Source organism: Ursus arctos, unplaced genomic scaffold (genome assembly GCF_023065955.2).
Source record: "Ursus arctos isolate Adak ecotype North America unplaced genomic scaffold, UrsArc2.0 scaffold_22, whole genome shotgun sequence".
Lineage (NCBI taxonomy): Eukaryota > Metazoa > Chordata > Mammalia > Carnivora > Ursidae > Ursus > Ursus arctos.
In genome coordinates this window covers 23,401,023-23,418,536 of record NW_026622897.1, presented here as the reverse complement: position 1 = coordinate 23,418,536, position 17,514 = coordinate 23,401,023, and the positions used below count along the sequence as shown (strand labels likewise).

Here is a 17,514-nt window from a genome sequence, read left to right as displayed (position 1 = left end):
CCACATTCCAGAACCTCATCCCTGAACTGGTCTCAGATATTTTCTCTGTGGGGTAGTCCCTTGCAGCTGTTACGTGTATCACTTAGAGAACTGTGCTTTTTCTCTTTAACTTCCAAAATTGTTTATATCGATCAAAAGCAATTCTGTGCTTTCTTGTTCCACAACAATTTCACCAGCATATTAAGACTTAATACTCAAATTTATCTAAAGATTTCCTTGGACATCTACTTTTGGTGGTGGGCAGAGAGGGAGAGGCATGAAATTCAAGGCTGAAACTGCTGTATTCCTGCTTTAAAAATGAGAAGTAGTTCCTAGGGAGACAGTGAAGATTTTGCATTTTGAGTATAAATCTGACAGAAATAAGTTTTTGGAAGTCCAGAACCTATAGATAATAATATTACTGCAGTAAATTCTGGAAACCTAATTCAAAAATTAATCTTTGTAAAGTACATAGCATTTTCTAGTAAAAACAATACTATAAATGGCCATTGTACTGTTTACCAAGGATTTGCTAGCAAATCAAAGAAATAATAGTATGTCATATGATATAATAAAAAATTGTGAATGTCTTTAACAATTAAAGATAGTACAATTATGCATCAAGTTCTGGAAATAGTTATATAAGCATGTTGTATAAATTAGTTATATAAGAAGTCCTTACTACTATTTTAAGTTTTCATGGAGAAAAAGAAATAAAATGATTCAACTAAAATTATTTTTACTTAAAAAGTGCTAAACCTAATATACTATGCATAAAACAGTAACATTTAACAGTGATCTTTCTATCTTAAATTTTTATACCAGCCTTTTCCAGGATGATTTAGAAAGCCTAATTTATTTTTTTATATAGCTCTTTAATGAAGTTTTAAATGATGCCCTTTCTTTCCTTTTGATGAATTTTCCTACAGCAAAGACATTTTCCACAGACTTGAGAGCTTTCTCTGCTGTTCTAACATTTATTTTGTCAGAGTATTCCATGATTTCTCAGGTATTTTCAGGAAATTTCAAATTCATAAATTGCCTGAATAAACTTCTCATTTTTCATATGATTAAACTGACCTCTAAACTGGTTAATTATCTCATCTAAAATCCAAACAGCAAGTTACTGGCAGAATCAGGACTAAACACATATCTCCACCTACTTAGTCCAGTACATTTTCACCTGCTCATGCTTGACCAATAATAGTTATGATTAGATGGACGACCTTCATTGGACTATTCGTTTTATTATTGGAAAGGCATAAAAGCTTTCAATTACTAGGCCATTGGTTCAAGTATGTATTTGTAAATCTTTAAATACAATTCCTCACGTTTTATGCTTACTGAATATTTTTACCACATTAAAAAACCATATATTTACATAGTATAGGATAGCACCAAATAAACTAAAGAAAAGGAATTGAAATATGAGTCTTAGGTCATCTTGATAGTTGGAACTGGATACATAGAAGGGAAGACAAGTATAAAAGGATCATTATTCTGATAACCTTTATTACACTTAAAAGTCATCACATTGAATGTAATGGGAGATTAATTAGATTTTATTTAATATACTTGTTCTTGTGAATTTTTTCTTTTTTTTGAGAGAGAGAGAGAGAACAGAGTGAGAGAAAGAGCATGAGCTGGGGGTAGGGGCAGAGTGAGAGAGAGAAACAGGCTCACCACTGATCAGGGAGCCCGATGCAGGGCTCGAACCCAGGACCCTGGATCATGACCTGAGCTGAAGGCAGATGCTTAACCGACTGAGCCACCCAGGTGCCCCATGTTTTTGTAACTTTTAAGAAGAAAATTCTAGTGATCAGATTTTCGTTTTTATTTTGAGTTTAAATCATTTAGATTGTAATGTTATCACAAACTGAGTTTAGGTTGGTTAACACATGTAAAGCACTGTCACAGAATAAGCACTCAATAAATATTAGCTATATTATAATTATTGTGATATTACTGTATCATAGTACGATTTCTAGATTTTCCTTCAATATTTTAAAAATATCTGGTTTAGGATTCAGTTTATGTTTTTCATCATTGGGGTTGGAACAGGCCATGGGTAGAGCCAAGTTGAGGGAGATCTAACACAAGACAGACCAGAAGATTTTCAGAGATAAAAATACAGTGGCAGAATTTCTTGGACATGTACTTATTACATCAGATAAAAAATTACTCTTAAGTTTGGTGTGCAAGAAACTCCTTTACTGTGATTTGGAGGGTGTTTTTTTTAAGATCAAAAAAACACATCTTCAAAATTATTTATGTGTATTTTCACTTATTGACTTAAAGAACTTCCTTTATGTCATTATTCAACCTAAGAGCTTTATGTACGTTAAAGTTCTTTTATATTATGCAAAAGGAAAAGTTACAAAGGTTGGCAGTACTGGAAAAAGTGTTCTAGGTTCAGTTTATTTTGTGACTTATATTTGTGTCATGTTAGAATCTTGCTCAACTGTCTAGAAATTTTTCTTTAAAAGTTTTGTAGAATTACAATTCGAGTGAGTCACAGCTTAATTTCTGAGTTCATTTAATTTCAAATAAAAGCATTGTTGGTTAGTTTGGACTAATTTAATTGATCTCAAAGCTATAAACTAAATAAGAATTATATTACATTTTCCCTGGCATGAATGTTTACTAAACTGGTTCCAAAGCTGTGTTTCTCAGTTGCCCAAAGATCCTTTCAGGACATATGACAATGCATGCTAAAAATAAGTTAATTTCTATATCTCTTGTCAATATCCCTATTAATAAATGTGAAAATACTAAGTAACACAGTTCACTTCAGCTCTTTACTTAAGACTGCGAATCTAAATCTGTGCCATTTCTGGCTGCTGTTTAAGGCATCATTACCTATTACAGTTTTTCTGTTTTTGGAATTATTTGTCTACACTTGTACCATATAGAATTATTTTGTTTGTGTTCCTTTATTGAAAGTCACTTCTAATATGTTTAAAGTACTCCCTTGTTTATTACAGTTTCTGAGATGAACTTTGACTTAAGACTTTTTTTTTTTAATTGCTATTTCCTTCTCAAGTCTTTTGCACTCATTTATGCCCGTGCAGAGGATACAGGGGAAGTAGGAGTAAAGGGAACTTATCACTGAAGTATAAAAGCAAGACTTTTGGGGCACCTGGGTGGCTCAGTTGTTAGGCATCTGCCTTCGGCTCAGGGCATGATCCCTGCGTTCTGGGATCGAGCCCCACATCGGGCTCCTCCACTGGGAGCCTGCTTCTTCCTCTCCCACTCCCCCTGCTTGTGTTCCCTCTCTCGCTGGCTGTCTCTATCTCTGTCGAATAAATAAATAAAATCTTAAAAAAAAAAAAAAAGCAAGACTTTTAAAAGTGGGTATAAACTTAGTTTGCCAAACTCAAAGCTTAAACAAGACAAACTAAATGATCTTCTTAAGAGATGCAAAGACATCATGTGATAAAGGTCAACAGTTGTTCATTTTATTTAGCTTAGTAATTAAGAATAGGGAATTTCTTTAATTTAGTTAAATTTTCCATCCAAAAACCCCAAGAAAATGCTACTCGTAATGGTGAAACTTAAGAAACAACCTATTTACATCAAGAATAAGATACTTGTTCATTGGAGATCCACTGATACTAAATAAGAAGAAGTTAAAGGACTGGAAAGGAAGAAGCAAATCAAATCTTTGCTGATGATTGTCTACAAATCCAGAAGAATCTACAAGCAAATTATTAGAAGAACAGAATTGAACATGGTTACTGAACAAAAACTATTTGGTGACTGAAATACCACCCAACATTAATCGAGTTTTTTCTGTCTAGTACTGAGTGCCTTATGTTCTTATTTAATCCTCAAAACATCACAGTTCTGTTAGGTAGATTTTTAACTTTTTCCTAGATGAGGAAAAAGAAGGACTGAGAGATACATACTTTGCAGGGGCACAACTGGAAGGAAACAGCGGTCCTTCACAGCACGGTAATTGTATTTTTACATACCAGTGACAATTAGAAAATATAATTTAGAAAATAGTACCATTTGCATTAGCAGCAAAAATCATAAAGTTCCGAGAATAGCTATAATAAAAGTTCATAAGACCTTTATGGGAAAAGATTAGAAAAATTTACTGAAGGACCTGAAAAATCAATCTTAAATAAATGGAGAGATTTTGTGTGTTTGTGGACAGGAAGGCTCAATATCATAAGCCAGTTCTCATCCAAAATAATCTATAATTCATTGCAGCTTTAATCAGATTCCCCCACCCCCCAATTTTTTTCCTCCTTTAACTTGGCAGGCTGATTCTAAAATTCATATGGAAGAGTAAAAGGCTAAAAATATAAAGGCAATTTTAAAGAATAAGTAGAGGGGACTCCTTGTTCTAGATATAAGACTTATAAAGTGCTAGAACTTAAGAAATTGAAGTGTAAATGGAGAGACTGACAGAATTGAGAGAACGCAGAAACAGACCCCTCCCACACCATACACCTCTTTCATTTAAGAATCAATCTTAAAAATTAGTGGTCAAAAATGAGTGTTCAGTAGAAGGTGATGAAATTACTGGTTATGCAGAAGGGAAAAAGTAATATGATTATATCTCAACCTCACTCTAACCATACAGAAAAGTTCAAAAAAACAAAAAAAGTTAAAAAGGTTTAGAGGAAATAGGACAATATGTTTTTGACCTCACACATTTCCTTACTAAGAATACCTTAAAGCTTGGAAACCATACTTAAAGACGTTTTAAAATTTGTGCAATAAAAGATAAGCCACAGACTGGGAAGAGATATTTGTAACATGAATAATTAACAAAGGATTCATTTCCAGATTATATGAAGAATTCTTGCTCATCAGTGAGAAGAAGACATCAAACAGTAAAATGGGCAAAGGATATGAATAGTTATTTCACTGAAGAGGAAAACTGAATGGCCAATAAACAATGAAATATTGCCTGACCTAATTATCAAGTACAGAAATTCATATTAAAGTGGAAGAAAATTTCATACTAATCAGTTTGGCCAAAATGAAGAAGTCTGAAAGAACTAAATAGGACAATGAAATGAAGACTGGGAACCCAAAAATATATCCTATGAGAGTATATATTGAGAAATCATTTTAGAGAATATTTTAGCAAAGTTGAAATATCCCATGTCTGAACTTGAGTGTCAGAGAAGTTCTCCCGTACGTGCCCAGGGAGACGCTTCGGAGATTGCTCAGTGCAGTATTGGTGGTAATAACAAAACCTTGGGAACTCTCTCAGTGACAGTCAGTAGGAGAAGAGAAGTCTAAGTTAGTGGTATATACTTGTAAGGGAATACTATAATGTGGTTAAAATGAATATACTGATTCATAATTATATATTCTGAAAATATATAATTTTGGAGAAGGTTTAGTATATATGATAACATTTCTGCAGATTTTAAAAACATTTAAAATGATAGGATATATTCGTTATGGTTACATACATGTATGAAGTATAAAAACATATGTGGTCAATTAGCTAACATATAGTAATTTAAAAAAGGCAATTTTATAGTGCTCCTGTAAACGGCAAACTAGAAGAACAGATAAATAGAAAGCAATTATAGAAACTTATACTAAGATGGGTCTGTTCATGATTTGGATTGTGGTGGTTTCAGAGGTGTGTGCATATGTCAAGATGTATTGAATTATATATTTTAAATGTGTAGTTTATTGTAGTCAACTATACCTCAATAAAGCTGTCTAAAAATAAAACAAAAACAAAAAAACATGTGGTAGTAATACTGAATTCATGATAAAGGTTCTGTCTGTATGAGAATAGGATTAGAGGCGATAACCAGGTTCTATATTTGTAGTGCTTAGTTTTTTTAATTTAAAAAAAGGAAAAATAAATCTGAGGAAATAATATGGCTAAATGTTAAGATTGAAAAAGCTAAAAGATTGAAAAAGTTCATTGATATTGTCATATTATTCTTTTAAACTTTTCTGTATAAACAAAATATTTGTTAACGTAAACTTACCTACACGGGGCTCTAATACTTCTAACAATTCCTTAGCTCTTGATTACCCAGGACCATCGTCACCCCAGGCCTAGTCTTCTGGTCATGTTTTCCAATCAGTTTGGCCTGAAAACAGTCTAAGTAAATTTTAGGCCAATAGGCTTTTAAATAGTAGTGAGGTTAAAACTAAGTGTACTTCAATAGGCTTTTTTTCCCCTCTCAACTGTTTTTTCTTGGGGCGCCTGGGTGGCTCAGTCGGTTAAGCATCTGCCTTCAGCGCAGGTCATGATCCCAGGATTCTGGGATCGAGCCCCGTGTCGGGCTGCCTGCTCAGTGGGAAGCCTGCTTCTCCCTCTGCCTCCCACTTCCATGATTGTGCACTCTCTCTCTCTTTCTGTCAAATAAATAAAATGTTTTTTTAAAAAGATTTTTAAAAAACCAGTTTTTTCTTTGTTTTCTTAAAATTCATTTTTAAGATACTCTTTTGAAGAGCAGAAGTTTTAGAACTTATTAGTCCGTGTACATAATAACTAAGAAAGTCAATTTGACATTGCTTAGAGGAAAATCCTTTCTCCATGTTTATTGGTATGAATAGATGTATTGTTTAGCCTTGAATGAAAGCAAGTTTTTGGGATTTTGTTTTTAAACGCAAATATTTTCATATTTATTTAACAAAATATTTTAAAGTTTGCAACAGAGAAAGAACTTGGGAAGTTAAGAGATCCTTAAATATCATGTAGTCCAGTTTCCCGTGTTCAGTTTCCACCAAATGGCATCTAATATGTGTTTGAAAACTTCAAGCAAAGAAGGATATTGTGCAACAATCATGAAAATCCACTGCACATGCGAAACATTATACTCATACCGTATTGTACCTTAGGTTTAATAACGATAATCTCCGTAGGTGTTATGCATCCCACTTCTACCCTTTCATTTTTCTGCTTGACTTTATGAATTTATTACAGATCTTAGAACTCAGTGCTGATGATCAAATAAACCTAATGCTGAGGTCATTATCTGGCACAAATCATCTTTTAATTTAATTTACTGAGAAATTAATCTAAGCCCAGCTCTCAAATCAGCCTAGAAGATTTCTGAGACCCACCCAATTTAGAGAAGTCTAGTTTCAGCGAAGTGTTGAGAAAGTAAGAATTCCTTGGTTTTGCTAGAGCAGTATTGTACTGTGTAATTAGCAACACCTGGTGCCCCATGTGTCCGTGTCAAGGTTCACTGTGGCTTACTGAGCTGTATGCTTTTAGCGTACCCTGTAAACTGGTTATTGGTATCATAAAGATTTACCTTGGAGATATTATGTTGTGTGTCATATTGCTAAAGCTTTTAACTACTGGAAAGACTGGTCTAGTTGGTTTTTTCTCTGGTTTAAAAAAAAGACCACAGACGTAAAGTCTATCGTGTGAAGAACATGGAGGACGTTAGCATTGTGGCCCATGTTGCATTTTTAACTCCAGAATAGGGAATTTGAACATAAACTGGCATGGTTTGCTTTTGTCTAAGTATTGTTTGTGTTTTACTTTTGATCTCTTTTATCTGTTGAAATGCTGTTGTTACCATTTTCGTTTCTGTAATCCAGCATATTTGGTGGACCTTAACTCTAACACCCTTATAGTGGCATCCAAGGTTCCTTTGTTGAAACGGGTTTATGAGCACTTAACTGCCTAAACCCAAACCTCCACTCTACCTTCCTCAACAGAAGTCTTCTGATGTGGGGCGCCTGGGTGGCTCAGTCGTTAAGCGTCTGCCTTCGGCTCAGGGCGTGATTCCAGAGTTCTGGGATCGAGCCCCACATCGGGCTTCTCTGCTGGGAGCCTGTTTCTTCCTCTCCCACTCCCCCTGCTCGCGTTCCCTCTCTCGCTGACTGTCTCTCTCTCTGTCAAATAAATAAATAAAATCTTAAAAAAAAAGGAAGTCTTCTGATGTAACTGACAGTATTCTATACTTCTCTTCCTCAAAAGGTAGATTTACTAACTTAGTTTTCTGGTTTGTTATAAAGTAATGGGTGGGGGACAGTGTCAGTGTCCATAATAAGCTGTTCTGGTCATTTTACTGTCTAAAAAATGGGAAGAAAATATAAAGAACAAATTAATATGAAGAGACATTTATATTTGGAAGTATTGATCTTCACATTTGAGTATAACTAAATTGAATATTTTTACTAGTTTACATTTCCAATACAATGAAATTTATCTATCTAGATGGATAACTGATTATTTAATTATGGATGCCAGAGCGTTTTACCACGAGTATCTCTACTGCAGTGGAGTAGAATGCCAATTAGATTAACAACAATAACAGCAACACTAAAACTGTACAGAACATAGTTTAATCTTACTTTGAAGACTTAGAAGTCATTTAAGACTGAATGTCTAGTCATCATTTATGAACATTAGTTATTTTGGTATCTCAGATTGGGATATAGATTAGTAGGTAGAGACCACACCCACCCCTCCCAGTCTCATTACAAGTTGGATTTAAAGTTCCCAATTTATTTTAATTTTTTTTTTGGAAAGGTAACAGAAGCAGGGTGCCCGGCCACACAGAGTAGAAGCCAGGTTGTACGTATGCTGGCTCAATTTCCTAGAAGCCTCACATGCCAAATGGGAACACAGAGTTGGTAATGACATTCTCCACTGGTCTTAATTTTGTCTCCTGTTACAGCCCTTACATAATTGAGTCTTATGTCACTATTTTGGAAAAATTAACATGAACAGTCTTGACCCCAACAGAAAAAGATGGCCAAGTTTCCTTGTTCGTGAGCCAAACTTAGCACACCCAAAGTGGAGTCAGAGCTGCCTAGTGTCCTGGAAAGTCCAGTTCTACATAGGCTGCTCTCTGACTAATGTAATTTTATTGTGTATGAGAGTTTGGTTGGAAGATCATGATTATAATTTATTTCCATACAGTTATCACTGAATTGTGAATGTGTGTATTTCCAGGTTAATATAGAAGTAATTCCAGTCATTCCAGATAGGATATTGCTAATTGATGTGAAGGAAATAAATATATTCCTTTCTCTCCTAGTGGGGTACCCAGTTCAGTATGGCAAATGACTCCTGCAGTTTCTAAAATGTTCTAGCTCAATTTGTGCTGAAAATTGTCACTCTCTTCCTTCCTTTCTTCTGGGGAATGTTCTTATGGACACATGAATTTTTATTTATTTGATGTTTTACAGTAAGTTATAGTCACTTGTTGTGATGTTCGAATCTTCATTACCTCTCAGAGCTGGCCAGTGGAAATCCGTTCACCAGTCATCTTGGCATGGCTCCTTCTGGGCGTGGGTGTTTCCCTTGCTTTCTGTTACAACAGAATTTCTGTATCTCACCTTGTGCTTTCTCTACTGTCGACTGGCAAACAGCCATTTCTCCAAGGAGTCCTGGTTTATTTTACTAAGGAATAATATTTAGCAACCCACACCTGAGACCAAAGGTGTTCATTGCAACTGGAATGTCATTGTTTCTAAGCCTTTTCACTGGCTAGAGCTTAGGAGAAAAATGTATTGTAATTTGAAATTCGTGTTCACATTTCCAACCCAAGTTATATGACTGGGGTTTTTCTTTGACTTCTTTGATTTTCTTATTGTCTCTCCTTTCTCTCACACTGAAAAACTTGGTTCCTAACAGCATTAACATACTTGTTTTCTCCCACAATATGTATAAAGTTGTTTCAAGAATTACACTACCAATCTTATTACCAATAGTGAAACAGTTGAATGAAGTTAAATATTACTTTGTATTTTTTTGTTCTTAGAATATATCCCCCCGAAGCATGGTCATTTTACTGTTTCCAAGTCATTTAAAATATTTGTCTCTGTTGACAATGTTACCAAGTTAGTATTTTAGATACATTGTTTTGGGTTATTTTCAAAATTAGGATTTGCTTTTTTTAATGTTCTAAATTTTATTTTTGAACATGTAGAAAGAATGTTAACATAATTTAAAAATGAAACTATATAAAAAGGTATATTCAGAGCAGTTTTACTTTCCCTACCCATTCTCTTTACCTGTTTTTATTAATTTCTGTTTTATCCTTCTAGTGTTTCTCTTTGCAAAAATAAATTCTTAGGTACACACATACATGTGTTTGTGTGAATTTATGTGTGTGTGATACATGTATTCCCCATCCTTTCTCATACTAAGTATACTGTTCTCTACCTTCCTTTTTGACTTAATATATTCTGGATATTACTCCATATCAGTAGGTAGAGATACTTCTTTTTAAAGAAAAAAAGGCAAACACAGGGCAGCTGGGTGGCTCAGTTGGTTAAGCGTCTGCCTTCGGCTCAGGTCATGATATCAGGATCCTGGGACTGAGCCAGGATCGGAGTTAACTCATCCAGTTCCCTATTAATGCACATTTGGGTTTCTAATACACATAATGGGTTATTTTAAAGTAACTTTTCTAAAATGTTTAAACTGTTCAGTGTGTTCTCCTTGCCAATAATCCAAACTTCATATGCTGGCCTCTAGTACCTGGCCTTTGCCTACCTCTTCAGCCTCATTTCATACCACTGTCTTCCTCACCCACTATACTCAGTGCCTTACAAATCAGATGTGACTTCTTGACACCTTCCCTGACCACCTTATCCAGTATAGTTTCTTTTCTCTTGCCACTATTACTTCACTCTGTTTCCTTACGGGCAGTTAGAAGCAATCTGAAATTACCTGGTTGTTTTAATTTAGACAGTATCACATAGTGGCTCAAAGCTTGGGTTTTCAGGCAGGCCACCTGATTTTGAATCCTAGTTATATGAACTTCGATTGTTACTTAGCACTCTGTGCCTTAGTTTGTTCATCTGAAAAAGGGAATAATAATAGTATTTTCCTTATAGGGTTCTGTGAGAAACGAATGGTTAGTAAATAAAAACACTTGTGCAGTTGCTAGCACTTAGTATAAAATATATGCTAGCTATATTGGTATTTTTATTTAGTTGTTCATTGTCTTTCTTCCGTCAGTAGGCTCTGTGACAGCAAGGAGCTTGCCTGAGTTGTTCCCCACTATAATCTCAGGACTTAGAACAGTTCCTAAGAAATAGTAGGCCGTTTCATATTTGTTGCTGAATGAGTAATATTTAAAGTTCAATTCCTGTTCCTGTGAAACATTCTTGGAGCTTTGAGACTAAAAAAACGCTCTCTCATATACATCATATGCAGTTGTCAAATTCAACACATATTTTCATCAAAATACGAATGCCTACTATTAACATGCATCTTGGAAGTTCTGGCCAATTATTAAAATCTGAAACAAATAAAAACTTAACTCCTATCAGAAAAAGGACAGAATTACCGTATTTGCTTTGATACAGTTATATATCCATGAAATCCAAAAGGATCAACTAAAAATTCTCTCAGAATTGTTGAGAGTTTAGTAAATGATCAGATTTGAACTGTACATAAAGAAATTGTTTTCTAGCATACCGGTAATTACCAGTTAAAGCCATAATTGAAGAAAAGTACTATTTTACAAGAGGAGCAAAGAAATGCAAAATACTTAGCAATATTCCTAACCAGAGATGTTTATGGAATGTATCTTTTCTTAAATAAAATTAGAAAACTTAGAGAGATAAGAGGTTTAGATTTTTCTAAATGACCCACCCTGTTTCCAGATGATAATACTGAATATTGTAGAAACTAAAATTCTTTCAAATTATGTCACTGTAATGTTGATATATAAAAATATATATAAATATGTTAAATTATTGCAAACCAAACTCGTTTGTACTTTTTAATAAATCTTAGAATTATTTTAAAGTTTATGTAGAAAATGAGAATGAACAGAAGTGGTTTGATGGCCACTCTAACAAAGATGCATAATACGTTATCTGCTAGCAACTAGGGGAGAGCAATACTACAAATCCAGTAACATGTAATATAGTAATAGTATGTGTGACATACTTCTGAAGTTACCCAAGTGTGCTATAAATGTCACACTAGCAGATAGGAGAGTGCATAATTTGCATTTACAGCAGGGAATCTAAGATACAAGAGAGGTTGTAATTTACCCAGAGTTTCAGGGCATGTCAGAAGAGATACATCAAAATTATTCTGACAATTCTAAGTAAATTTTAAATAATGGATGTAGAAAAAAATAAATTACCTATTTAATCTGTGTATGGTCTAGAATGGCTACCTTGTTCCAGTTCGCCTAGGATTTCCTAGTTTTAACACTGAAAATCTCATGTTCTAGGAAACACGGGCAAACCGTTATGGTTGATCACCCTCATACAGTTCATAGAAAAGATGCTTATGTCTGTAAATAGTATTTCTCATAAAATGGAAAGACATGGAAGACAAACGGCTGATCTGAGTCATAGAAACCCATCTAAGGCCGCCTTGGAGTCCCCAGGCCACACATTCTCTCAGTACACAGAATTCCTACAGGATGCTTCATCAGTTCAGGGGCCTTAAGATTTGGGTTCACTCAAGAATCTATACATAGTAGGATTCAGTAAGACTCCCAGTAATCATCTGCAAAGTGAGTAGGAAAATTGAGACCATTGTGGCTTCTATCCCACAACTAATCTCTGAGTTTATGATAGTTGTTACATGTTGACTTTTAGAATAATTTTTCCTTCAGGCTGCACTTTTTAGAAGTCATTTTTCTGGGGATTTGTTTGCTTTCAATTCTTTTTCTCTTGTCTTTCTAAATATATCGATCAGTGGAAATATTTTACTGTGTGTTAATGTACTTATTTCTCGCCTTTATCTACCAAGGAATTAAGGTGATATATTAGTATACTATAAAAGTATGTTAATAGAAGATCTAATGCTTTTTATATATAGCTATTAGTTTGACAGGTGTGTTCTGTATCTTAATGGGATTGTCCTCTTTATAAAATGAGAAAGAGGTAGTTTTTTCTTTTTTCAGTTTTTCTTTCCAGATTACAAATACTTTAAAAATTCTAACTACCATGTAAAATATTTTAGAAATTGATTAGAAATGTAAACCACATTTACACCATGTTAGGTCTTACTTATTATAAAGATTTCCAAAGCAATATAGGAGAGTAAAACTCGGGTCCCAGTCATAATCCTGTAGCATCCTTGGGTATGCATTGGGAAGATGGCTGGTTTACCAAGCTTGATTTATAGATCACAGATGATAATGTTTAAATTTGCTGACAATCGCATCAAGTAAGATCACAAGTTTGGTGAGAAGAAGGTGTAAAATTATGATGTTCTTTATAAGGCAACTGTTGCCTAAACCTCTGCTGAAAATTTCCTACAGAATGTAAAGTGTACATGTAATACGTTATTTTACAGTCAACCTGTTGAGATCTCTGTTGTTTTTTCACACTAAGCAAAAATGTAACTTCTTGCCACAACTAAGGTATTTCCTCTTCATTATTATTTTTTTTTTTAGTGTCTAAAAAGCACGGCAAGCTCATTACTTTCTTACGCACATTCATGAAGTCTCGTCCAACAAAACAGAAGCTGAAGCAGCGGGGGATTTTGAAAGAGAGGGTGTTTGGTTGTGACCTGGGGGAGCACCTTCTGAATTCTGGTTTTGAAGGTAAAAATAAAATTTATAATCTCATAATTTCAGTTGCGACCTCTCCATATTGATTTTCTAGAATCCATTTTGAAGCAGATTACGCAAGCAGTATCTATTCCGTTTAATTTCAGTGGCACGGTGTCGAACTTCCCACGTACTCATTTGAGTTCTGAGATAATTGAGGATAAAGAAGGTTTAAGAATGCACTTTAACATGAGAGATGCTCATGGTCTGTCTAGGATGAGTAAGACTTTCCCACAAAGGGAACAACTGCACTGTTAGACTTCATTATTTTTATGTCCATCCAGATAGCTTTCTCAGCCAGTTTTCCTTTCACATTTTATTGTAAATTATTTAATTTCTATTTTGAAAAAAAGTCAAAGTCTGGTATAAAATACCAAGGCCAGTCTCCCAACTTTTGTTGCTAAAAATTTAAATTTCTTTATAAATTAAATTCTGATTCAAGAATTCAGTGGTTTGGATGAATGGATGGAGGGGATGAATGGATAGGAAGAAAGAAAAAAGTTAAATATAATACATAATATTTTAAAGTCTAAGTGCAAACAATAATCACAAGGAAGAATGGTATATTTATATAGTATATACATAGTCGTGAGGAGAGAGGAGATATAAATATGGATAAGCTAGGTAGATATAATTATATAATGTGTATAATCATTCTTACTTATATTTATTCTATTTTAGCATGGACTTTAAAATAGTGTCCTTATTTTTTATAAAATTGATTTTGTACCAGAGTTTTCTAAGACGAAAGCTCATTTCAGAGTACTGTTTTGCTACGTGACTCATTCTTCGAGTTGTATTCCTAATGAATAATTAACTTTATAGAGAGATTATCCTGTTAACACTTTCTAAACTTTTGAGCACCTCCCTGTCAGAGCAAGTGACAAGCCTGACCTGTTTCTTCCACACAAAGTGTTGTAAGAAATCATGTAGGAACCTGACAAGGCATTTAAAAAAAATTCTTTTAGTGATCTGTGATGCCAGGATTACTCAGAATGATATTACAGCATTTCAGCTACCACAGACCATAACGTTTATAATTGAGTTGCTTAAAGATTATATCACAGTTACCTAAAGAACTAATTTTTTAAAAAATCTTGTCATATAGTACTTTTTTGTAGATAATTTGTCATTTACATAGGCATTCTAACGTTTTTGTTATCTTAGTTTCTTTTTTCTTTATCTCTTTTTCATTTTTATTTCTTTTGTATCCATTTTGTTCAGCCTTGCTTGGTTGTGGTACTAATATGAAGGAGTGTTTTCTAGTTTGTTCTGCCATGCTCTTTAGTTTTTGCACATCAACTCAGCAAGTCTTAGCTGTACCTAGAAGTTTCGGGTGTGTTTCCATTCTTAGTATGATAGGAGAGGACAGATGCAGGTATATCATTTCTTTCTGAAAAATAATAGATTTAAGAGCTACAGTGTTCATAAATCCCCTAACTACGATTAATTTATTCTAGTGGAACAAAGAGTTTTCAGGTATCGTTTATTTTTCTTATAGGACTTGTTTTATTTGCTGCACATATTTGAAACCAAATTTCCTTAAAATGAGGTTGAAATGAAATTGCAAAAAAGTGAGAATGTTGTAGAAAACTTGGTTCCCTACAAAAAAAAAAAAAACTTAGAGTTGGTACAAAATACAAAAATTTAAAAACTCAAAGTAAGGAAACTCTGTTGCCTGAACATATTTCTGTGTTTGAGCAAGTGGCTTTAAAAAAAAACAAAAACAAAAACTACTGTAAATACACAAATTTTTTAAAAAAGATTTTATTCGTTTATTAGAGAGAGAGAGAGAACACAAGCAGGGAGGAGGGGCAGAGGGAGAGGGAGCAGACCCCCCTGGTGAACAGGGAGCCCAATGCGGGGCTTGATTCCAGGAATCTGGCATCATGAGCTGAGCTGAAGGCAGATGCTTAACCGACTGGGCCACCCAGGTGCCCATAAATATACAGAAATTTTATAATCAGAGCACACTGGGGGGAAAAAATACAAGGCCCAAATAACCCCTGAAATTAATCCTTTAGATAGTCATATTTTCCTAACTAAAAATCATGACACACATTCTAACAAGTAATACTGTACTAATGTACTCCTGGCCCAGAAGCCACCACCCTGACAATGGAAGGTGACTCTTTCATCTGTGTCACAGAATGCATGCACAATGTCTGGCATATAGAAGGGACGTAATAAATGGTTGACAAATGAGTGAATGAATGAGAAAAGGACAGACATGAAACTGCAACTGTCAAGAAAAACCAAAGACCAATTCGTGTCCCTACTTACTATCGCATCCTTCTCTTAGCCATGATTCTAATGTTAAGGGTCATCAGCTTCAATTTAGACATGTACTCTTATATTGCCATGATGATACAAATATTAAAATAAAAGTGGATCAAAGTGTATTATTGAAGAGTGTGGGAATAATTCTTTTTTTTTTTTTTAAGATTTTATTTATTTAATTGACAGAGAGAGAGACAGCCAGCAGGAGAAGGAACACAAGCAGGGGGAGTGGGAGAGGAAGAAGCAGGCTCCCAGTGGAGGAGCCTGATATGGGTCTCGATCCCAGGACTCTGGGATCACGCCCTGAGCCAAAGGCAGACGCTTAACGACTAAGGCACTCAGGAGCCCCTGTGGGGATAATTCTTAAAGTCCTATCATTTTTTGGAAGAACCACTTGGAGATTTCTAATGCTGGGTTTTGACTGGGCCATTGTTTACTGTGTATTTGGCTGGTTTATTGGATGGTTTGGAGGGGAAAGATGGCTAGTAAGGTGCTTTTCTAACTAGGATTTCTTCTTATAATGTATTTGGTCCCATATTGCTTTCTTATGTGTTAGTGAAAAGAGAAACCAAATCTTTTCTTTTTATCTTCTGATACTGTTCTTCAGTTTCGACTCTCTTTTCCTTAAAATGAAAGTTTATGCTTTTCTCTTTCATTTTGCTACCTATTTTAAATAACTATCTCGTTTTTCTTTCATTAAAAATTCTAAGTAATAGCACTGTTATGTAATTTTATTTATGAAGGCCTATAATGGAGTATGTGGACATTTAGTGTTTTTACCTAGGCAACATAAAATGTAAAGAAAAAATTCAGATGTTTTCCATGAGGTATTATGTTTGCAGAGCCTTAGCCATATTATCAGGGAAAGACTTCTAATTCCCCATATTTTCGAAGGAACCCCTAAACAAGTAGGGAGAATATAAGAAGGTATGAATTTAATATCACATGTTTGTGAGAGGTGCAAGAAAATTACCTGTACTTTTTAATGGATGGTAGCTTATTTTTGTGAAAATTCTGTAATGCACTCCAAGAGCCTGATAATACAGAAAAAAAACCCTGTATTCTGAAGAGTTTTATGTAACAGGGTGAGTTAGCATGCTAATTTGGAGCATACATAATGAGAAGTATCTTTTAAGGAAAAAAAAATAAAGCTTTGTTTTCCTTCCTTTCTTTAAGTCATTATGTTAGTTACCCCAGTAATCTCTAAATACATTTGCTTCGAAGTAGGTGATAGAAATCTTCCAGGTTCCAAGTTATTTTATTTTACTTCTAGTTTGTAAGGATAGAAACCTAAGGCACTGAGGTTATCACTGATGGAACAATATTAGAAGTAGGACTCAATTTCATAAAGATATTTTATATTTTGGGTATCAATTTGACATAGAGATTGCTTGTAATATCAGAGTGAGTCCACAAAAAATACTTGGCAACCCTGCCCGCCTTTCATCTCTACCACCTAAACACAGTCCCTTTCTTGTTACTAAAATTCTTGGACACCTTTAGAGGTAGAAAGCACACAGTTGAAAATGAATACAGTTTCTTACAAAAAATAAGATTTCCCTCCTCTGCTGACTTGGTCATATAACTTTGTTGGCCTCACAAGGGCACTTATAAATTAATTCATTTGTTAATTTTGTGCATTGCTTCAAGACATGCTCCTGGATTTTGAATATACAAAGATGGATGAAGCATGTTTTTGCTCCTTAGAAGCATGTTTTTGCTCCTTAAAAGCATGACTAATAAAGGGTAATAGTTGTATAAACAAATA

The 17,514-nt window shown here is 34.4% G+C and overlaps 1 protein-coding gene across 8 annotated transcripts in view; it reads left to right on the top strand.

Moving 5' to 3' along the window:
- ARHGAP32 (Rho GTPase activating protein 32) overlaps nt 1-17,514 on the top strand; it is a 287,685-nt gene that overhangs the window by 234,333 nt on the left and 35,838 nt on the right. For all 8 annotated transcript variants that reach the window (XM_057317021.1, XM_057317022.1, XM_057317023.1 and 5 more), the window contains one exon: nt 13,311-13,460. In XM_057317021.1, coding sequence (XP_057173004.1) covers nt 13,311-13,460 — 150 coding nt within the window. The remainder of the gene's footprint in view (nt 1-13,310; nt 13,461-17,514) is intronic.